This window comes from Syzygium oleosum, unplaced genomic scaffold (assembly GCF_021117445.2).
Source record: "Syzygium oleosum isolate NSW1041296 unplaced genomic scaffold, Sole_v2.1 Sole_v2.09, whole genome shotgun sequence".
In the NCBI taxonomy this organism is placed as follows: domain Eukaryota; kingdom Viridiplantae; phylum Streptophyta; class Magnoliopsida; order Myrtales; family Myrtaceae; genus Syzygium; species Syzygium oleosum.
Genome location: NW_026607493.1, coordinates 768,664 through 792,340, shown reverse-complemented (window position 1 = coordinate 792,340; position 23,677 = coordinate 768,664). Strand labels below are relative to the sequence as shown.

At 40.1% G+C, this 23,677-nt stretch overlaps 3 protein-coding genes across 9 annotated transcripts; 2 read left to right on the top strand and 1 right to left on the bottom strand.

Annotated features, from left to right (window-relative positions):
- Window positions 1-2,569: 2,569 nt before the first annotated feature.
- Window positions 2,570-10,824, top strand: LOC115680439 (carbon catabolite repressor protein 4 homolog 5). 6 transcript variants are annotated; one of them, XM_056314668.1, is made up of 15 exons: window positions 2,570-2,981; window positions 3,300-3,463; window positions 4,171-4,236; window positions 4,311-4,363; window positions 4,665-4,746; window positions 5,149-5,192; window positions 5,858-5,945; window positions 6,435-6,527; window positions 6,634-6,666; window positions 6,787-6,923; window positions 7,167-7,302; window positions 7,476-7,561; window positions 7,639-7,723; window positions 8,074-8,126; window positions 10,788-10,824. In XM_056314668.1, the coding sequence occupies exons 1-15, from the start codon at window positions 2,633-2,635 to the stop codon at window positions 10,807-10,809; spliced, it is 1,491 nt and encodes a 496-aa protein (XP_056170643.1). In that variant the 5' UTR covers window positions 2,570-2,632; the 3' UTR covers window positions 10,810-10,824. The 6 variants fall into 6 exon arrangements, with proteins under 6 accessions (XP_056170643.1, XP_056170641.1, XP_056170640.1 ...); XM_056314666.1 differs by lacking the exon at window positions 10,788-10,824 and adding an exon at window positions 8,883-9,045; XM_056314665.1 differs by lacking the exon at window positions 10,788-10,824 and adding an exon at window positions 8,608-8,858.
- A 458-nt stretch (window positions 10,825-11,282) lies between these two features.
- Window positions 11,283-13,417, bottom strand: LOC115680357 (ethylene-responsive transcription factor WIN1-like). The gene is made up of 2 exons (XM_030604158.2): window positions 12,889-13,417; window positions 11,283-12,657 (listed from the first exon to the last, which is right to left on the bottom strand). Exon 2 carries the CDS (start codon window positions 12,425-12,427, stop codon window positions 11,507-11,509), a length of 921 nt encoding a protein of 306 aa, XP_030460018.1. The 5' UTR covers window positions 12,428-12,657; window positions 12,889-13,417; the 3' UTR covers window positions 11,283-11,506.
- Window positions 13,418-21,248: 7,831 nt separating this feature from the next.
- Window positions 21,249-22,306, top strand: LOC130138950 (uncharacterized). 2 transcript variants are annotated; one of them, XM_056314697.1, is made up of 2 exons: window positions 21,249-21,451; window positions 21,550-22,306. In XM_056314697.1, the coding sequence occupies exon 2, from the start codon at window positions 21,570-21,572 to the stop codon at window positions 21,993-21,995; it is 426 nt and encodes a 141-aa protein (XP_056170672.1). In that variant the 5' UTR covers window positions 21,249-21,451; window positions 21,550-21,569; the 3' UTR covers window positions 21,996-22,306. The 2 variants fall into 2 exon arrangements, with proteins under 2 accessions (XP_056170672.1, XP_056170671.1); XM_056314696.1 differs by having other exon boundaries at window positions 21,250-21,451; window positions 21,541-22,306.
- The last annotated feature ends 1,371 nt before the right edge of the window (window positions 22,307-23,677 follow it).

The window sequence follows — 23,677 nt, the reverse complement described above, 5'->3', positions numbered from 1 at the left end:
GCATAGCCTTGGTGCATGAGATGACAGCTCTGTCCACTTCTCAACCCTTATATTGGACCGAGGGGAGCTTCTCGTTTAATCTGCCTAGCCACACCACATTCAAAGCAAGATGTAGCAAGTGACGATGTTCTTGTCCCTCCTCTTCCCTTGCGCCCTTATATATAGGCTGTCTATTTGGGGAGGTTAATATTATGATGTACCAGGACAAGTACCCTTGAGTCGACCAGGTTTCATGGGTTTGTCCTCATTCTCGGTTCGCACCTTTTCTCTTGTCCGTGACACCGTTGGCCTCATTCACAGTTCGCACCTTTCATCAGTGCATAATGCAGTCTCCTTTGAATCGTAGGCACACAGATTAGATATCGTCTTTTTAGTCATAGGAACTTATGGCAAATGACTTTGTTTCATCTCTTCATTTCACAATGTGTTCACTTCGATTCCAGGACCAATACTTTCATGAGTAGGTTGGCAATCGATATATCCTAGAAGGTTTGTGCAATGATTCCATCCTTGTGTTCTATCACCAGTTGATTCACAATTCTTGTGATACTCCATTCTTCGCATGTATGTGGAGTATTGATATGCTGTATTACTTCGAATAGCTTGTCAAAATCAATAGACCAGATCTTTCATTTGATCTTTCACTTGTTTATCCACCATTCAAGTCTTCCTTTTTCTTAGCCTATTGTTTCGTTTTACCCAATCTCATTGGTCCTAACATAACCAGGAAAAAAACAGCAGATTATGGGACAGGAAGCAAACTTCCGTTGTGATTGTATTCAAGTGTAGTTTGAGTCCACACCAATGGAAAAGATTCAGCCGCACTATGATTCTCACCCTGACAAAGTCTTGTTAATTGAACACCAAACACAGAGAGAGAAACAAAATCAATCTAGTCCAGGTTCTTCTTTCTGTCCATGAACTGTCAAAAGCGAATGGACAAGCCAGCAGTCAAAAGTTCCAGACATTTGATTGCTTCCAACCACACAGTCCATGATCAACAGGACATTCTAGCCTGAATCCGAATCTACGAACCGGATGCAATCCCAACCGTTGAATTTTGTGAGATCACAAGAGACTCGCATAGATTACTCATGATTAATGATTGTGATAAACTCGATACCTTGCCGACTGAGTCTCAGCAAGCATTTGCTGTGGTCATGTCATCAAACTGCATTCTGTTGTCTCCATTAGTCCTTGCCAAAGCCTTACGGAACCCATGAACGAGGCATTTTCTTAAGGCTGCACGAATCTGCTATTTGTTTGGAGCTTGTGTGAAATAGGAGTCTTGTCTCGAGAAGGGTGTCAGGGTACAAGACACTGATGCTGATGACCTTTAGGTGACATTCCAATCCAATTGCATGTCGATTTAAATGGGTGTACTTTCTGTTTGTCCTGCTCATTTCGATAGCAGATTCTGATTCTCCCCTCGAGAAAAGACTCATGTTTTCTCATGGTTTTGACCGCCTCTACCTCCCCGAGATTTTGTCGATTTAAGCAACAGTGTTTGCGCCTGAGCAAATTTAAAAAAACATGTCATGCTTGCAACAGCGCTAAGAGCAACGGCAGATCAGAAACATAACCACGTAGTGTCCTATGCTAGCTTTTGCGCCTCAAACTAAATCCGCTTTCACGGTTCAATCAAAAGCAAGACATCCATGCTGGGTGAGGGGATTCACGGGGAGTCGCTTCCTCACGGGAAAACTCCAAGTGATTGCGCCAAGTAGGATTCGAATTACTTCATCTAGCGATGTACGCATTTGGACAAGTAACTCTGTAATCTAGCTCGCACACGCGTTATTGATGTCAACGGAGCTTGCTGTTTGAGATGTTCATGTTGCAACTTAGGCCAGATGCAAGAAACAAAGTTGGGGGCATACCGTATAAGCTCATAAAAGAACAGACACAAGAGGCTAAATTTGCTCCTAGATTGCTGGGATGCCGAAAGATAGGTGTATGAACCAATGACTTAGATTGAGGTCTTATCAAGTCTCTTTCTATAGTCTAATTTCTACTAGAGTTCATGTAGTCCCCCAAAAATGTCGTCAAGCTTGGATGACGGCGTCATCGACACGAAAGAGATTCCATGGTAATTTGTAATTCGAGGGGAAATTATAAAAAAATCATCCTCATCTTTTCCTTTAATTACCATCTGCACACTTTAATTTTGAAAAATTATGCTATAAAAATGTTTAGATATAAATTATTATCGATAATGAAAATATTTTTCGTATGTCGATAATAAAAACATTTTCTATCGACTAACTTTTTCAAACGATATAAGTGGTTATTTTTAAAAAAATATTTTCCAATTTAATCATTTTTCACGAAACAAACCCACCATAAATCTCAAGTTTATAGCATAAGCCTTTGGAATTATTGGCTGCAAAGTTGGATAAGAAACTTGAAGATTATTTCTTAAGCTATTAACTACAAATTTAATCTGAAAAAAAAAAGAACTACAATTGGGCCGTTCAACTGGCCCATAAAAAGTGGCCCTTTTGGACCGGGCTACTAGTTAGGCCCAATCGAGCCGGGTCAGGCCGGATCGAATAAATCCTCCGTTCTTCGCTCCGGCTGGGAAACGCTCGCGCCAAGAAACGCCTCCCGCCGCCGGCGAACTCCCACGGCCATGGCGAAACGGCGCCGCCGCCGCGAAACTCCTTGTTCCGACGGTTCCGACTCTCTCGCCACTCGCTTGAACCAGCACAACCGTCGTCCAGATTCATGCGAAGAAGCGGAGTCTCAGAGCGGGCGCCGCCGTAAAGCGAAGAAGGTAAAGACGTTCTCGGCCTCCGAAACCCTACTCGTTCAATCCGAGACGACCGGAGCTTCTTCCGCTTCGAGCCGGTACGCTTCGCTCGCGTGCTCGATCGAGCTGCGTCGCGAGGCGAAGCCGAGGAGGAGGGAACCGAGTAGGCGAGGGCGAGAGGATCGTCGTGAATGGGCCTACGCTTCGCGCGATCTTTCTGGATGTGGAGGTGCGTGTTTTCGACTCGGTTCTTGCCAGGTTGTGCGATGATGAGAGAGGACAGTGTTCGTTTTTATCGCGGTTTGTGTCTTTGGCGTCGAACATGTCTTCACCAGAAGACACCGCTTCGTATTTCGATGCATGAAGTTTCTGCGCATCGAGTTTGTTGAATCTAAAGTTAGCAGATTGGGGCTTCTGGAGTCTTCGGCGTTGCGTTTCCATTGCGCGTGCTTACGACTTCGCACGACTTCTTTTCTACTTCTCTTCGACAATGTGGACTGCGTGTGCATTTGTCCTGACTTCATCGTCATTTTCATCTTGTGGATAGACAAGGTTGTGTTTGTCTCCTACAACATATTGGGTGTCGAGAACGCGGCGAAGCATCAAGACTTGTACGCTGAAGTTCAGCCGAGGTTCTTGAAGTGGAGGCGCCGGAAGAAGCTCATACGCGAGGAGCTTAAGCTTTATGATGCCGATATCGTTTGCTTTCAGGCAAGTTCTCTCTTGGCATCTTATCGGGGTTCTGTGTCGAAATTACATGATCTTGTGACTTGTGAGGCACTTGTCGCCGAAGCTAGATAAAGGAGGTTTGCGTTTGACCAAGTCAAACATAGTATCTTAATTCTATTTGAATGAAGAAAGATGTGAAATCGATGTATTTGTTGTGTAATTTTGGAGCTTGATTTTGAAGCATGAAGCACATTGACAATGTTTTTCTTTGAGTTGCCTGTCTACACGATGTTTCTTTTTTCCTGTTTAGCTGGGTTCTGTTTTTTGTAATCATTGACTTATGGTATTTTTTGACACTAATTGGAGCTGTTCCAGGACAGCCCGTGATTTTCAAAAACTGGAGCCGTTTGGTTGACTGTTATTCTCTTGCTGATATTACATTAATGTTGCTCATCTGCCCTTAACGATGTTTAACCTTATTTATTTGTATTTTAAGACTTGTTTGATGATCTTTTCTTTCTAAAGCTCAGTACGAATTCATGTCTTTTGTAAAGATTTACTGAAGAAAGATGGTCTGTAAGATAGTAAAGTTCGCCCTTTTGTGGTATTGATCATTCTTGTGCTTCCTCTAATCATGAGCCCACATCGCATAAATTCACTTTTGTCTGGTAAAGCTATTGAGGCAACAATCTTTTCATTTAGTTGCATTTAGAGTGATGCTTGTGATCTTCTCTCCCATATGACTGCAGGAGGTGGACCGCTTTGACGATTTAGCTGATCTTCTTAAGAAGGATGGCTTTGGAGGTGTGTACAAGGTATGTTGAGTAACTGCTTCTATTGAATTTGTAGACATAAGGTTAAATTGACTTGTATTCCTCTTTCACTCCAGGCTCGAACAGGTGAAGCAAATGATGGATGTGCCATATTCTGGAAAGATGATCGGTAAGTTGCATTTCTTTCTGGTTTGTAGTTTACTTATCTAAGTACTTGTGTCGTGTCTAGCTTCTGGCTGTTTGTCATTTTCTAGGAACCTTCTGGGAGAAACTCACATGATACATGGGTAGTACTCAGATTAGGCGGTAACCTAAATCTGGGTGTGGTTTTCTTGTTCCCATAATATTATTTATCGCTTGAAGCTATTACTTTAAAGCTACTTTGCATCTGTGACATGTTGAAATTTTGTTTATTATAGTATACGTTTATATCATATTCCAACTATTAGCTAGTCATGTTCTTAACACAGATTAACCCTTGTCCACCAAGATAATATAGAGTTCAAGACTTTTGGACTTCGTGACAATGTTGCTCAACTTTGTGTTTTAAAGGTATGCGCTAGATTGATCTTTTGCAGTATGGACTCCCATTGTTTAAGTATATTATTTTCGTTATGTTTTTTTCTCTGTATTTGGTGAGTACCTTTGTTTTAAGTTAGTAAAAGACCTTGAAGTAAGTGAGAGAGACATGAAACTGTTTGTTCCTTTTCCTGTACATCCTGTAACGATGTACTCTTCTCCAGATGGTTTTACTGGACAGTATATGGATGTTTTACTGATGAATTTTCCTCAGATGAGCTTCAATTTTGATATTCAACGCATGTGCAGTTGTCCTGGGACTTTTTGTGTAGTCTATTGTATTTTGATTTCGTTGGCGGAGTTCCCCAGTTTCAAGCTGCACGCATTCCTATGCTTCTTGGTACTAATTGCTATTTATCTTCCTTTTTGGCGTAGATGAAGCAAAGAGTTGTATCCAACTCACCTGCACAGTCATCCGAGTAAGTTGTAGTGCATTGTCTTTATTTATGTTGATAGGTTGTTATTCATCTTTTTGCAGCACACGACAAGCTAAGTTTCTTACAACAGTCGAGCTCTTACTCTATTCTCCTTTGTGTTATGAGAATAGAGTAGAGTACTTTCAATGTGTTAACCCTTTGAAGTCAGAGAACGTGTAAAAGGACATATTTTATGTGCCATAACATGTGCTTTGATGTATTTTTAGTGCTCGAATGACATTTAGTGTTGCAATAGTTCTTGTAACATTTGCAGAAAATCCTTAACAGATGTCTCTGTTAATCTTTATTTATATATTTTTCCTAATTAGGGTGACTTCTCATATTGATTCACTGCCAAGGTGTGTTGGCTCTGTGCGAAAGCCTATTTTAAGTAACTTTGGGTTGTCATTGGAGAGCATACGGTTGAATTTTACATCCTTTGAAGAAGTATACCTGCTTAAATTGTGTCACGTGAATGATTAAACTGGATCTAATCAGTTTGTGTTTTCTCTCAGAGATGATCATAAAATTTATTAGTTATACCATGCTTTTGAAAACGCATAAAGCACCTAATTTTAGCCTAGATTAACTTTCTACATAATGCGTCACACAATTCATATTTTCACATGTCTAATGATTCTAGCATTTTGTTTACATGTCTAATGTAGGAGTCCGAACGACCAAAATCAGCTTTTGCTTGTCGCCAACATCCATGTGCTGTTTAACCCAAACCGAGGAGATGTCAAGCTAGGTCAGGTATCAGCTGCTCTGATGTTTCTCGTGCAGGGTTATGCTTTTTTCCTGTACTGCATTTAACTCTTCAGCACATGATTCCCATTTGCACAAGGTGATCCTGCTTCCTCCATGGGTAAATGTGCATGTTGACACGAGAGAGAGAGAGAGAGAGAGAGAGAGAGAGAGAGAGAGAGAAACCGAGGAGATGTCAAGCTAGGTCAGGTATCAGCTGCTCTGATGTTTCCTGTGCAGGGTTATACTTTCTCCTGTACTGCATTTAACTCTTCAGCATATGATTCCCATTTGCACAAGGTGATCTTTCCTCCATGGGTAAATGTGCATGTTGACGCGAGCGAGCGAGCAAGAGAGAGAGAGATCGTTGTGGACTCCATAGAATGATGCTGGTTATATAGATTTGTGTTTCTGATATCCTTGAAGTAATTTTTTCTGAAGGTTGTGTATCCTATGGATCTTAGTGTGCTAATATGAAGAGTAACATTGGTTGTGCAGATTCGACTGCTTCTTGAAAAGGCTCATCAGCTATCCGAAATCTGGGGCAAGATTCCTGTTATAATTGGTGGGGACCTGAACAGCATGCCCCAGGTGAAAAGCCGCAATCTAGGGAAATATTTGGTTCTGTTGAGTGATCATATGTCTGGTCAGAGTTTCTAGTACTTAATTATAACTTTTTCTTCCATTTCATTCTCAGAGTGCCATTTATCAGTTTCTTGCTTCATCAGAGGTAAGTTTAGTTTCTTGTTTACCACTGTGTTTGAACTATGCTAGTTAGTTGCATGTCTAATGGCCTTAGATGTAACTTTTTTGACTAAATCCTAATTTGATTGTCTTCATCCTCTATGAGGAACCGAATGGATATTCTCTCCTTTGGAATTTACTGCAGTTGGATATCCAACTACATGATCGCAGAAAAATCTCCGGACAAATTGGCTGTCTATCGGCAAATAGTTCTGTCAAACATCAAAACAGGAATTCATCGAGGTATCTTTAAGATTTTCCTTTACATTCCTGCTGAAACTTATTATGAGATTAATTTTTATCAACTTAGAAGAATGAATGATTGGGTTTACTCAAAATTAAAGCCAAATGAAGGGGGCTCTAATCAATATTCCGTGGAGAAAATTATCATGATAATCTCGCATTTAAAATGATAAAACAAGGTTTGCGTATTATGATCGAGACTTATATATCATCTGAATCGTTTTATCTTAAATGTAAATGCAGCATCAAATGGATGCCTGCATCGAGGCAATGTGTAAATAGGTGGAATGATGACGAGTTAAGACTTGCCACAGGCAGCGAAAAAGTTACTCATCTTCAGCACCACCTAGATCTCTGTAGTGCTTATTTTGGTATTCCAGTAAGATGTTTAGCCATCCTCTTGATATTCTGTTCCAATTTTACTTTATAATTCGAAGTTTGTAGTCTGCTGTGATTTACTATCTAAACATGCAATTGATTGTTAACATCGCCTTTCGATTTTATCCTCCAGATTAAGAACTTAATTGCTCTATTTCTTTTGTAACTTTTCAGGGAAGTTGCAGAACCAGGGACAACTGTGGGGAGCCCTTGGCAACTTCTTACCACTCCAGGTTCATGGGAACTGTCGATTATATATGGTAACTTTTTTGTGACATTGGGTTATTTATTTTGATTTATCTTGCTTGATATTCAACAAAATCATTGTGTTTCGCAGGCATACGAAGGAACTTGTTCCTATTAGAGTTCTTGAAACTTTACCTATTGATGCTTTAAATCGTACAGGAGGTCTTCCAAGTAAGGTGAGATATATTTGTAACCATGGCTTCTTGGTGAAATTTTGTTTTCAGGAACAGAGTTCACTGCCAAGAATACCATTAGTTCACAACTTTCTTTGTAGGAGGGCTTTTATGTGTATCATGAAAAGAGAGTTCATTGTCTACAAGATCTATTGCATGAACTTGTTATCTATTAGTTCACAAAATCGAGAGGATTGCTAGAATTTAGTAAATGGACGAGCCCGAGTTTTGCCTAACTAGAAAGAATTTTGTCTGCGTTGCACAGTATTCATATCACACGTGTTAGTTTAGCAAAGTCTTACATAAGTTTTAGATGTATCGCCATTAACATTTTCATTTCTGCGCCTTCACAGAAATGGGGGAGCGATCATCTTGCTCTGGTATGTGAACTAGCCTTTTTGGACAGGTAACTTATGTAGATTATCAGAGATAAACTACATATTTCTTTTTTCCATCTAATCATTGTTCATTCTTTTTATGAGTAATATGTGCTCGAGTATGTCTGAACTGAGTCATCTTGATTTCTAACTGTAAAATTGAAGGTTTAAAGGTTGCCTTTCTGACATGAAATTTTTTTGTACCTTCACCATGAGTCAATGAGCATTGTGTCTTGATGCATTAAACGGAGTAAATTTCATAAGCTCATTTCTATGCATTTTTTCTGTGATCGGGTTCTCCATCTTACTTGATCTCATGAATATATGGCCTATGGGTGCCTCCTTGCAGGCTATTAGTTTATTGACTCAGTCACCATTATCACAAAAGGCGCTATTAACAAGTCAAAAACTTGGCAGTCACATTCACGTTCAAGGCATCAACCTGTCTGTTATAACTTAAACCTCCATGACCAAAACAAGTAATTTGTTATGCTACTATTTGTGCCTCAGAGCAATCACCTTCTTGGGAAATCATCAATCTCCGAATTTCTCCATGACAACTGGAATTTCGCCAGAGTATCTCCCTTGATAGTCTCAATTAGTTTTATATACAACATTCACACGCGCATGCACATACACCCCTTTAGGTTAGAGGAGTTTCTCGCTACCAAAGGCTTAACTATTGAGCTCTCTTAAGAGGAGATTTGAAGTTCTCAAAACTCTCATGTGCACATGAGATCATCTTCTTCCATAGGATTTTTAGTCGCCTTGTTTTTTCAATCCAGAGATGGTTCAGCAGAAATTGCTCAGAACCCTGTCACAAACATAGGCCAAGCTCTTTAAGATGTAGAATCAGGAGAGATGGAAGTTTGTCTGATGAGGCTGCATTGTCTGTTGTTCTGATTCTCTGAATGTGCTACATTTGTTCTCTACCTTATGGGAATTCAAATATACGGTGTGTTGCATGCAGACTTGTATGAATGGATAAAGTACCTATAGAATAATCACTTAAACAAAAAAAAATTGTACAATTAGCATGCAGACTTGTATGAATGGTCCATGAAGAAGCTTGAATATGTTGCTTATCTACAGTAGTCTTGAACTGACGACAAGGGAATAGTGGTACACCGTATGTTGGTTACTTGTATTTGGTATCAAAGGAGACGTAACAAGCGTTGACATTTTGCCCCCAAGGCGGTAGGCTCAGCAGTGACGTTTCTGTTTTTTGCCTTTGTGATTGAGCTTGACGCGGTCAGATGCTGCACCAATAAATTGAATGAGAGTGGGTGGAGATTTGCACCTGCTCGCCCTAATAAATGGGTCACGGCCTGGAATTTCCTGCTCTGCGACATTCATTCATTGCCCCACTCACTACCCTAGCGAAAAAAGGAGAGACTCGAGGGGGTCATTGAAATGTCAATGCTTCGTTTGCTTTCATTCTAGAATTCAGGGAATTTGTAGATTTTGGCAAGTTGTGCTGCTATTTTCTAAGATTAACTAGTCAAATCTAATGGCACGAGGAAAGTTGATACATTGAAAATCGTGTACTTTTCTTGTTTAACAAGTGCTCCAAGGCTTCAAGAAAAAAAAAACATCGTTCCGGGGCACTTGTTAACAATATCTTTATAAGAATCGGATGTTGAGTTTTGTGGAAGGCAGATCCGCGATAATCTGTTCTCAGCTTGAAAGGGGATCGTGATGTGTTGCCATTTTTTTTTCCCTTGGTTGGAAATGGTGTTCAGGCAGATCGAGAAAAGTGGTGTGCGAAGAATCCCAAACGATTGAATGTTGGTGGCTTTCCGGGTCTTTCCCAAGGAATCCCACCTCGTGGTGCGGAGTTGGCCGTCAATTATGATAAGAGTAGAATGATTGGCCCGAATGCGAAAAGAGGGGCAAGTGGTGAGGAATATTAGGGAGGAAGCAAAGTAGTGAAGAGCAGCTCAATCCTAGGAAAGTGACTGTTTTCGGCTTATTAAATGACCTATAGATAACTCACTAAGCGGTAAAGGGATTGAGTGGGGTGGGGATGTTTAATTTCAGGCGTGGGTTCGATTTCTATGTTTTGTAAATAGACAAAGTAAAAAGATTGTGTGAGAGAGAGAGAGAGGGAAGAGTTATAGTACGATGGATAAACAAAAAGAACCTATAGATAGATCTTAGCATAATAACACCAAAAATAGCAAAAGGGAAAAAGAAATTTAAGTGAGATAATCTTGTATTGAAATAAAAATATTTGTGCATCTCAAACGCATACAACATTTGGGTAAGATAGAAAAACTATATGGTATACGGAGTATTCAATGCATTCGGCTCAGATAATTTTGCTAGCAAAGTACATTGGTATTTCATGTCTGATTGCGAAAGTGTTTGGTTTTAGTTGTCGCGGTCGTGACATGAGTGAAGATTGAACCAAGGACTAGGAGGTTCATCAGCTTCACAAGTGCGCGGACAATTCCCACGTGGCTAATAGTGAGAGGCATGAAAAATGAGCATACTCGCCACCCTTTAGAAAGTACTTGTGCATGATTAAAAAGTGAGCCGGCGGTCATGATTTGGAGACATGAAAAGTACATCTAAACAACTACTAAAAGAAAGCTTGTGTAAAGTTCAAGCATTTGCATTGTTTCAATAATGCTTTATATCAATTCAAGCTATACAACCTCTTTTTCTCTTTAACTTCGTGCTACTAGCACCTTTGAAGCATATGGCTAGACGAGAAGGTTCGAGCTTGATTAGTCACGGGATCTACAAAACTAGGACTTTCCTCAAACTTTCGACGCAATTTCCCATCAAACCCATAAGCTTATTGCAGGCAGAAGATTTCTGATTATTTTTTTTTTATATTTTTTGTGGGCCCTCCATAGATTGCTGCTGGAAACTGCGAAAATTAATGAAAAAGAGCGGGATTCGCGCTACCAGTGGGAGTGTTCTTCGCTGAAAGCGGAATTGTGGGGCATCTTCGTGGGCTTCAATTTGGCGATTTCTTTAGGTATTACCAAACTTATTGCGGAGGGAAATGCATATGCAGATTGGTTAACAAATTGGGTTGGATAGATATGCCACTAATAGGTTTGCTTCTTTTGTTATTAGGGGATTAGATTGAATCATGTTTTAGGAGAACGACGACATAATTTTCAGATTCTACCCCTTTTCTTACCAAAAAAAAAATGAATATCCATATATACTATCAGAATAAAGTTTGACTTCTCTATAGTCCCGTCTCTGATCATTTATATTGTCAATGGAGAAGTATAATGATGTGGTTCATGATCATCATTATCCTCATACTCAGCAAAAATTAGAACCAGGAGACCTTGGACAGCTTTATGGCAGAGAAAAACCAAGTCCCCTGTTTCTAGACAGTAGACACACTCAAAATACTCACATAGATTAAACTAATTTCGCTCAGCTATATGCACTCCATATCTATTGCTTCATCAATCCAAGCAAGCTCATCGTTCCCTAAATCGAGGTCAATGTCGGGTAGATCGTACACTTTGCGGTCATCAAAGAGATCTCTCGTGAGATCCACGCCGTGGAAAAAACTCCCAAACTCGTTATCGAGCATGAAGCTGCCCTCGCATCCCAAACCAAGTTCTTGACTGGTTAATCCCGACGATGCTTGATCCACAAACGCATGAATGAGCCGGTCTTGTTCTGTGAAAACCACCTCGTCTTGTGCACTGCTAAGTGAAGAAGACTTGTGGACATCAAGCACTGATGCTGGAGATTGGTGGCGAAACAAATCGTTTCTATTGTCTTCCGGTTCGCCCTTCGAATCATAATAGATCGAGCTCTCCTTCTCCTTCTTCCTCCTCGATTCAATCTTCTGATCGATCTCGAGCTTCTTCTTCTGGTAGGCAAGAGCAGCCTCCTCTGCAGTGCCATAAGTGCCGAGCCACACTCGGACCCCCCGAGTAGGATCGCGTATTTCCGCTGCGAATTTCCCCCACGGCCTCCTCCGGACCCCTTTATAAGCAGACGACCCCCGAGCTCTCACGCTCGATTCGCTCAGAACGTCATTAACGCTAGTAGCACACTTCTGACGATTGTCGGCAAGGCACGGAGAGATCTCTTCGCACCATCCGTGTCTCACCAATGGAATCACAATCTCCTTAACGACCTGTATGCTCTTCTTCCTTGACACGATACGATCGCCACATTTCGTGTCGTCTTCATCGCTTGAGGAGTCGGTCACGTCGGGGTCGCAGTACATTACGCGGATTTTCCTCATTGGAATCAGCCTCCTGTCTTCCCTGCCTGGTTTTTTCTTCTCTACTCTCTCAGTTCTCAAGTTAGAACTAAAAAATCGCCTATCAACGCCTGGCATTCTTTTTCTTCTTCTTCTTTAGTGTGTGGGTGGACTATAAAGGAAGGAAAGATATGATCTCCAATTGAAACGTTTAGGAAAGATAGAAGGCAAAAGGGAAACAAGATCTTGTGGCGATCTTTGAGAAACTTGGGTATCAAGTAAAACCCAAAACCCTCTGACCCAATCAACCCTCCAAAATCAAAGTGAGAAACTGTTTGGTGTTATGACAAGCCTGAGCAGAACAACCCCTGCAGCAAAATTTTGAATTTGGTAATAAATAAAAAAGAAGATCCTCAAACTTCGTAAATGATCATAATGCATAAACGTTTGTATAAATCAGCCGGGAAGCTCAAACCCCACATCAAGAACTCTCTGCGTTCGTCCCGGAAAGGGACCAACAGCATGAACTTGACCGAATCCTCACAAACTGATATTACAAGGGAAGAGGTAAAAGAAAATCGAGCAGAAAAGCCACATACCCTTTTGATCTAAATCGCACAGAGAAGCTTGAATTGCTCCGTTTCTTGACCTGATCAAGAGACCAGAGACGAGTGAGCTCACATGCACAGAGCAAGAACAGAGGTAGAGCTGCTCGCGAGCTCCTGCGATCGGATCAGACCCGGACGACATATACTACATCTCTTGGTTTGTCGGTGCCAAAAGAGGAATCTGAAGCAAATCGGGCCAGACAACTGATCAACAAAAGGCATGACGATCCTATTCCTATCCGCAGCACGCGAGTTTTCGAGTCACGAACTCCAAAAGAAGCGTGGATTTCTCTGTCCCTCCTGGCGAGATTCGTTTCTACAAACGGACGTGCGCACGACGGAGCGCGATTACAAGGTAATGAGAATCAGGAAACCGAAGGGGAGATTCATCTCAACACTCTCGAATCGAGAGTTGACCCTGCTCGGTCTCTGTTTCTGTCTCCGTCTCCCCCCCTGCTCAGTCTCTGTTTCTTATAGCTCGCTCTGGTGAAGTACTATTTGCGCACGCGGGCACAAAAGAGCGCAATCAAAAGTCCATTCTTGAACTGTTATTTTATTCAAACAAGATATTTGAGTCAGCATGCAACCAAAGTGAGCTCCATCAGCCCATCTTATTTTATTTCATCATTTTGTAATTTTTTGCTTCTTTCTTCTTCTTCTTTCTTCTTCTTTTTTGTGGTCAAAGGCTCGAAAACTCAGAAGCTCCATCAGTCCATTGATTCATGACCCGATATTATAATGTCCTTTTAGCTCGAACCGGGCAGGCCCGAGAAATTGACTCCCTTTGACCCTGTCCAATTATCTTCATTTTGATGGAGCTTAGCATATTGATTAGAAGAGTCTAAGCCTTATGGTTGGACCTACCCCGTCCGAAAAAGTATTTAGTGTAGTAATTACACCTCGTGTCAATTTCGGCACTATGTGACCGACCAACAAATCTCGAGAGCTTCTGGATTCAAATGTAAAATTTTGTTGGCGTGCGATTGGTCGACTACGACAAAGTCTTCAAAGAAGGCAATGAACGATCTTCTATCATCGGTTTACTCCAGAGAGAAAGATGGTGTCTGTGAGATCCAAATTGCCAAAAAGAAAATCGTATGATTTGACCCTCGTTTATCTTTATCGGCGAGAGTCCGTTTGCTTCAATGCGTTTTTTAGATGTAGATTCGTGGAAAAATAGTTCATGAGATTATGTTATCCATTATTCAAGATGAATGATGAGAGTATTGGTTGATGAGGATTGGGGTCGATTTTTAAGGACTCGGATCCAATTATCAACAGCTGGGTCTAGTCGATAGGCTTCCCAATGATCAGAGTGGCTGAGTGGTAAATTTAAGGATCAAGATCAATTGTGTGAACGAGCAGAAAGAGAGAGAGAGAGAGCGATGAAGAGTATACCAACTCAACATATGAAAATAGATCGCTTACAAGCAAGTATATATGAGGAAAATTTTGGATGTCAGCAATTGAGAGAGAGAGAGAGAGAGTAGGGGTGGAAAATCTTGGATATATTAAATTGCTGTTGTGAAGGAAATGGAGGGGAACTTTTATTTTGGGTCAAAGGCTCATTGGGCCTTGTTGGGATTTTTCCTGATGGGGCTAAATGAATAGAGGCCCAAATGGGGCAATCTCGTCATATCAAAGCCCATTGGGCCCTGCACCGGAAGATCATGATGGACCAAAATAGAAAACCAAGCTCTTTTCATATTGCCTAGAAATGATAGGCTCGAGTAGGCCAGGCGAGCCCGTGAACAGATTGGATCTTTTTTTCTTATAATTTCGGGTTAAGTACGATTTTTAGTTAACCCGCACCACTCCTAGACACATCGAAAGAATTCTCGAGAAATTACTTTTTCGTGTCCTAAACTTCGAGAGTTCATACCTACTAAGAAAATGCAAAAAATTCCGGTTACCTCGTTAACCCGACTAGCGGTTTTAAGAGATCTCAACCATCTCGGTTTTTTGTCCACGAACAAATCGTTTTGTGCTTTACCTGAAGGAATTTAATATCTTCTAATTTCACTGAGCTAAGATCGGTCATTGTCGAAAGTGAAATTGAACTTATATTTTTTTTTATAGGGGAAATTGAAAAAAACAAAAATAAGGGAGAAAAGCAATCTCCGAATTGTCTGGCCTCTAATCTCACGGTCAAGCCCAAGACACAAGTTGGGCTTAAGATTAAGAAATATACACGTTTATTCTCAACTTGGGTCTTGTTATGTTCCTCGAGTAACTTTCCATCATCTCCAAACTAAAAAAGATCTCCATCAAGATAAAGCTGGAAAAAGTATATTCCTAAAAAATATTCGACTTACGTCGATAGCACTCTAATAAAAAGAAATATGGACGGGACACTAGTGAATACCAAAACCCTAACCTTTTACTAATATTGATTACATTGAATTCTCTGAAAGAGCAACCCACGAAGATCAAGAAACCCAATAAGCTATACCATTCTTACCGATCGGCTTATTCATATGTTACTGCGACATGATTTCTATCGGACATAGTTAAAATTGGAGCGAAGAGAATGTTCGATCCTATACCGACCACAGGAGCACTTAACTTTCGAGAAAAAAAATGTTATTTTATTTTTAGATCAACGACTTGATAGAAGGGAAAGAGGTTAAATAAGCGCGATTCATGATGTTTGACGTGTGTTCATTTTTTTTTATCAACGATGAATTGCCCTCTCTATAATTGGCCACAACGCATCGAACAATTGAATTAAAAACCCAAAAACCACATAAATGAATCCAATATTAAGGAATTGTTTGGTAACCGGCCAAATAGTATTTGTTTCTATTTTTTTGTTCTCGAGAACAAAAAAAAACAAAAATCCTTTTGGTAAATTTTTTGTTCCCGGGCATAAATTTGTTACCAGAATCAGTTTTAAAACAAAATTAAGAATAAATAAAAAAAGTTGATTCTTAATTCTAGGAACAAGAATCAGAAATGAAAAAAAAAAAATTTTTTCTTCTCCTTCTTCGTGGTCGGTCTTCTTCATTTTTCTCAGGCCAGGGTCGGGCGAGGGTGAGGGCTGGACCCTCATGGCCTAGGCAAGGGCCGCCCTCGCCTGTGGCCGGTCACCGGCGCCGGCGACCTGGCCATGGGCCAAGAAAGGAGAAGAAGAAAAAAAAGAATGAAATATTAAAAATTCAAAATATTTTTAACAAAAAGGAATTTTGTATAGTTACCAAACACGTTTTTGTTCTTTTTCTATTTTAGGAATAAAAATTTTGGGCAGTTACCAAACGCCTTCAAATGCTTAGAAATTATTTTCGGGAATAGAATAAAAAAATTATTTTCGAGATAAAATTATTTTCGAGAACGTAATGATTACCAAATACACCCTAAAATTTCAACCAACTGTACCTACCACGCCGAGACACCAACAGTTCCATATTTCCTCGTTGTTCCGTCGTACTCAAGACGGCGAGGATCAGAACTTAATACGGGATAGAATTTCCAGTTCGAGTCACTGGGAGATCGGTCGGAACGAGGACGGCCCGGGACGTAATTTCCGGCGCAGCCCTAGGCACGGCACCGGGGTACGAGGGGATGACGACGTCACCCTAGGATCTGCGGCAGCTCGCTGTAATGACGCGGTATAAAGGGCAGTGTCGAACAGTAATAAAAAAAGCCAAGGAAAAAAAAAGGCGCGTTGTCCCATCACCGCGCGGCCGCGAGGCTCGATCAACATGTCGCGAAAAAAAGGAAAATGACACAAAAGTCTGAATTGACTCAAGTACATTTGGTCCTGAACTTTAATTTGTTCAAGTAGCCGAACTTTTACCCATGTTATAGTCCGAACTTTCATTGGTTATGTGTCCCGAACTTTTGGTACATGTTCAATAAAGTCCGAATTTTATAAAATGTTCAATGTAGTCTTCCATTAATTCAAGTTCAGGACTATATATATTTTCAGTTACGGATTAAATAACATTTACTAAAAATTCATGGACAAGTGAACAAATAAAGTTCAGACACATTAAATATTAGAAAATTCGGGACTACATAACAAATTAAAGTTCGGATCAAATACACATTGCCAAAGTCGTGTCGTTGGCATTATTCCCTTAAAAAAAAAAAAAAAAAAAGGTGGGGAAGTGCTGTTTCGTCTTTTAAGATTTCGAATCCGTCCGTGCGTCTCGAAAATCGCATCCGTCGATCGAATCGGACCGGACCGCCGAAAACGGTGCGGACCGACACGACGTCTCAGCACGAAAAGACGGGGGCAGTACCCACTAGCTGAATGGGGTGGGTCCCGGTGTGGCCCACCGCGTGTCCCGATCAAGGGCTTATCGTTTTTTACCTGGTTAGATGGAGATGTCGTGAGTAGACTCGCGGTGGTCCCCCCGCACCGTGCTTTGCCTGATCAACGGATGGCGACGAAACTTCGGCATAAGTTCGTGATTGCCCATATATATTCTCTCTCTCTCTCTCAACATGTTTTTAATCCTATTTTTTATTTTTTTTTAGTTTTTGCTTTTTCTTTGGCAGAATTAAAGCAAAGGTTCGGCTTTATAAGGCTTCCAATTGCCGAATCTGCTATAAGCTCGTTCCTCGAAAAGCCCGACTTAGAATGCGTTTTTTTTGTTTCGAAAAAGAAGATTAATAATATGATCACTTAAATCATTTATAAAAATATTAAACATTTTTTTATATTTAGATATAAATTATTGGAAAAAAAGCCACGAAAAACTCAAAATACGCCAAACGTGACACATTTATCTTGAATTTTTTTGTAACATCGAAAAATCCAAATTATATCCACTGTGATATATTTACCCTATACTTTTTTTGTGACATAAAAAACCCTAAAATTGTACTCGAGTGACACATTTACCATTAGATGAACTTTTAGCCAAAACAACGTCGTTCCACGTGGGCACCATGTTGACATTTTTCACTTTCTGGCGTCCAAATAAGCAGATTTTTAACGATTCTTATTGACAAAAATGTGTCGCACAAGTACAAGTTTGGGATTTTTTGGTTACAAAAAAAAGTTAAGAGTAAATGGTATCACAGTTGTTAGGGTGTAAATACACCCCCGTCGATAGTAAGACACGTTGGTCCCAATCTCGGTGAGCTGGTGGGTGTCCAAGGGGCTGCCTTGGCGAGGGTTGCAGGGATAGCGCCCCTGAGCCACTAGAAGGCTTTTATAGTTTGGGTCCATATATCATTAATATTTTGGGTATTGAGTGGCCTAGGTTCTCGACTCCTGAGGTTTTCTCGCGCTTCCTATATACCGCGCTTCCTATATACAATCTCTCTTTTTTGTAATTGAGAATTGTAAGAGAGAAGTGTGAGGTGCTAACCACAGTAGAATCCTCTGTTGGATGTAATCCTAATTTAAGGGTAAACCGGAATAAAATCATGTGTTTCGATTTTTTTTTTTACCTTTATTCTCTATTTTGTTGTATGTGCGCCTAATCCTAATAACGGTGGGCATAATTTATGATCTTTGTATGGATTTTGCTCTAAATTATTACCGATAATGAAAATATATATTATCAATTAATTATTTATAATAACACAAATGATTATTTTTAAAAAAATATTTTTAAAATTGTTTATTTTTTACTAAACAAACAAAGTCGGTTAAAGTTTCGTATATGCTACCTAATTGAAATTAGGTTGACCCTATGAAGAGTCAAATTCAATGCTTCGTCTCTGCATTTGGGGCCAGACGGGCAGACACGAGTCGTCCTTCGGTCCACTCGCGAATCATCCACGAAGCCCACTCGTGTCACAGCGTGCAACAGAAACTTCCCCCCACGCGCCCCCGACTGGGTTCCGTATCACCATCCGTTCGATCAGGGACCGGAAGCCCATCCCCTCCGTCGTTTTGGCGCGTCGGGCCCCACGCCCGTCCGGGTTGTTTGCCCTTTGTTGGAGCTCCACCTACCTTCATACACGTACCTAGAGGATTTTTAAAAAACACTTTCGTCCTCCGCTTTGAAATTTTGAATTATGAAAGAATGCCTGTTTTTTTTTTTTTAAAAAGATAAACCGAGTTATGTAGGTATAAAACACATTCAGGATAAAATACTTTAAACTTAGGCTCAATTTATTTTCGCAGAAAATTAATGAGTTGAATTTTTTTTCCTAAAAACAATCGTTTGTATTGCTTATAGAAATAAATAAATAGAAAATATTTTTGTCGTACACAAATATATTTAGACATAAATTACTGCCGATTAATTGTAATACTTTTCATTAACTAATTATTTTAAACGATACAACTGATCATTTTTAGGAAAATATTTTTCAAATCATTCATTTTTCGTGAAACAAATTGATTCATAATTCATATCTTTTCTTTAGTCAATTAATGATTTGTCGAGAGTGATTTAGATGCCCGAAACATACGTATTCACATAAATAAACACAACATCCTCGTAATTTCTCATTCGATAGCACGAATCGGCAACAAAATGGAGTCAACACATGCGATTTTCTAATAAAATATTGCAATTTGAATAATCACATTACTTTCTATGTGAATTTATTTTCTATGGTACAATTGATGTAAATATATCTATAATAACATTATTTTACGATTCTATTATAGTGAGGTCCAACTTGTTAATATATTTGAAAAGAAAAAATAACACAACATAATACATCCATTTCTTATAGGGTTTATACCACAAAAAACCCAAAACGGGTACACCTGTAATAATTTTACCCCGAATTAATTTTTTGACCACAAAAAATCCAAAACTGGTACACCTGTGACAAATTTACCCCGAACTATTTTTTTGACCACAAAAAACCCCACATTGGTACACTTAAAACAATTTTACCCCGAACTAATTTTTTGATCACAAAAAACTCCAAACTGGCACACCACTAAAAACCCCAAACTTGTATATTTATGACAAATTTACCCTCCGTTAGTGTCCGCTAAATTGGATTAATATTACGAAAAATCACAAATTGGTAAACTTGTGACAAACAGAGGGGTAAAACCCCAAACTGGTACACCCATCAACTATCACATGTCATCAAACTTAGCAATTTGACGGTAAAATTTAACGGAAACTAACAGAGTATAAATTTGTCACAGGTATACCAGTTTGGGGTTTTTGGTGGTTAAAAAATTAGTTTAGATTTTTTGTGGTCAAAAAATTAGTTCGGGGTAAAATTGTCACGAGTGTACTAGTTTGAGATTTTTTGTGGTCAAAAAAATAATTTGAGGTAAATTTATGATAAATAAATGTACTAATTTAAATTTTTTCTTGGTATTAACCCTTCGTTATATTTCTAGCCAAAAAAAAAAAAAAGAAAACCTTCCTTATACAATTTTTTTTTTTTTTTTTTTTTGGTCGAAGACCTTCCTTATACTATGAACGGAGCATCTGCTTACATTGTACCTAGTGCGTCAGCTACGGCGGCTAGCATGACGTCAGGCGGGGTCAAATCGGGGAACACGGGGGAAGAAATGACGACCCGTCGCCTGTAGTGGCCCAGAGTCAGAAAGCAATAAGCATTCGCAACACCACCACAAAGTACAGTCCCAACCACCCCTGACATTTTTTCCCCCCGGGAGGAACAACCACCACACAACCACACCTCATTTTTCTTTTCTCTCTCTTTTTTTTTTTTTTTTTTTCTAGTGACAATATATTTAAATTTTTCAGCGACTGAAACAGATAGATTCAGGCTTCATCCGCAAAAAAAAAAAAAAAGAAAAAGAAAAAGAATTTCCAGAATTATCATGAGGGAGATATTGTAATTTACGATTTCTTTTAATGAATTTTAGACTTAATTTTGATAGATCAAATCCGTCGCATGGCTCGATATACAAATTTTACGAATCAATATTAACTTATTCAAAGTCGCTCATTTCTTATACCAATAAACTAAGTTTATTGGTTGTGGCCTTATTATTTTTGTAAGTGATAAGAGGGGATCGTGTTTTAATAAAATATTTTTTCAATCATTCGTTTTTTATCGAGATAAACGCACCCGACATAAGATAATACATTACGGATTTATTCAGAGAACATCGAAGCTATCATGATGGAAGCCAGAGGAGAAAGCAACGCTCTTTGATAAATACTCTGCACCCGATGCTAATTCAATCAAATACCGAGTTAGTAGTGTTGGCTCCATCACACTACATTGACATTCCAAAATACAAATGATTCTCGACGACTTTAGTGTTCATGCATGGACCCCCCCCCCCCCAACGTCTTTCTTAAATGACCATATCAACCCTCAATCGATTCTATAGCCTAAGATAAACGATTCAAATTGCAAAGTACTCTGATTATATAATTCATCTCGGATCTGTGTAATATTTGGAACTTGGAAAAATCTTTATTTTAGGGTCCTTTTTCGATTACACGAGAATTCGAAACTTTGTCGCGTTTTAAAAATAGGGTTTATAAAATAGTGTCGAAGGTCACCAAGAACCAGTCATCAAGGAAATGCATGCCGTAAATAAAATGTAAATGAAAGATTTCGGAACGACCTCGTGTTTTATGGTCAGAGCAAGGGAACATGGTTTACGACCATTTGCATCTTCTGCATAATATGAGCTGTACGACGCAGATGTTATAGGGCCAAAACTTATCTCTCTCCCTCTCTCTCTCTCTCTCTCTGTCTCTCTCTCTCTAAGTTTCCCTTCAGATCTTGCAGAGAGATCGACGAGGACGGAAATGGAATCGGAGAAGCAGAAGACGCAGAGGGAGAGGGAGAGAGACGGCGCGGACGGTCCCAAGAAGAAGGCGAGAGTGGTGGAAGCGCGGGAAGACGTCGAGGTGGAGGAGCCGCCGAGCGAGGCCGAGGTGGAGGAGTTCTTCGCGATCGTGCGGCGGATGCACGTGGCGGTGAAGTACTTCGGCCAGAAAGCGAATGGGGTCGGCGGGAAGCCGCCGGGGAAGTGGAGAGCCGCCCTGGAGGCGGAGGACGTCGTGGTGGTTGCGGCGGACGAAGCCGGGGAAGTCCTCGACGACAAGGAAAGTGTGAAGAAGGCGGCGGCAGCGGCGGCGGCGGCGGCGACGACTCCGGCTCCGGAGGGAGTGGCGGAGGTAAATGGGGTCTTTGACCTGAACAGCGCTCCGGAAGAGGGATGCGCCGATTAGGGACGGCGGTTGTTCTCTCGTCCAAGTGGTGGTGCCACGTGTCGGCCTGAGGCGGGAAGCTGTAAGCTAGATGGCAAAACAGGTACAGCTCAGGTTGTTTCTTTGTTTGTTTTTTTTTTTTTTGAATTTTTGTAACCTGTTAGTTTCTTTTCTTCTCGAATGGAATGAAAAGTTTAGGTGATTCCCTAGTGCTGCGGTCCGTTCATGTAAATTAATTATTTGCCATTCGCGAAGTTCTACAAAATTTTGGAAGAAGGAAGGCAAGAATCGATTAATGACATTTATATATATAGCAAGTGACGTTGGTGGGATCAAGGGTGCAACCCATGATGAAGGTTCCCCCCATCCACCCCTTCTTTATGGTCATCCACTCTTTTCTTTACCATATTCATTACATTATAAAGTAAAATAATTTAATGACTTTTCTCGACTTTCCATTTTATGGGGATCTTTGTATCATCGAGAAGAATGGTGCTGTTCTTTTGATGAGCCCCAAAAAAGAAGAAGAAGAGGATACTCTGATCGTTTTGAGGGAATAGCATAGCACTTCTTGCTTATCAATTTTCATATCCAGAATATCGAATAATATATAAAGGGTGCGTTTGGTAATCATTCTGTTTTTGGAAATAATTTTTGCTCAGAAATAATTTTTTTTTATTCTATTTCCGGAAATAATTTCTAAGCATTCGAAGGCGTTTGATAACTGCCCAAAATTTCTATTCTTGAAATAGAAAAAAGAACATAAATGCGTTTGGTAACTGCACAAAATTTCTTTTTATTAATAATATTTTGAATTTTTTAATATTTCTTTCTTTTTATTTTTTCTTTTTTTTCTTTTTTTTTTTTCTTCCCCTTCCTTGGCCATGGCCAGGTCGCCGGCGCCGGCGGCCGCTCTCGTCAAATCAGGCAAGGGCCACGACACCGTCGCTGGTGACAGGCTAGGAAGAAAACGAAGAAGAAAACCAAGAAGAAGGAGAAGAAAAAAAATTTTCTTTTCCATTTCTGATTCTTGTTCTCAGAATCAAGAAGCAACTTTTTTTTGCTTCTTGAACTTTTTTTTGCTTCTTGATTCTGTTCCAAAACCGATTCTAGGAACAAATTTGTGTAAATTTGTGCTCGGAACCAAAAAATTTAGCAAACGGATTTCTATTCCAAAACTGATTTTGGGAATAAAAGAATAGAATCAGTTACTATTTGGCCAGTTACCAAACGTAGTCAAAGTCTTGTACATCGAAGCTGTACCGACAAGAATATACGGACATGTGCGTAGTTATTATTGCACTAGTCGGGACATATGGAAATATACATGTGGAGTCAGGTAGGTTTCACATGGACGATCATGTGTAAATGTCTTGTGATTAGAGGTGGTTTAGCACGGTCAGCATCGACCAGAGCCAGGAAAGATGATGCTATCGACTTTTGCTGTGGCTGCGGCGGCGGCACGACCCGTCTACTTTTAGAAAGCTACTTCCATCTAACTCTCGAGATACGGTGCCCTTTTTCGGGGCGGACGTTTCGCATGCAGGCGACACGGCGTCGCGACTGCAAACTCCGGCGATAACAGTATTACCGAGCGTACCGGATTCATGTGGATCCAATGATGCAGCACACCACAACTATCGGACCGGAAATAAGACATTTTGGTCGTCCCTCGGTGAAGAAAAGAAAAGAGGACAAAAGAA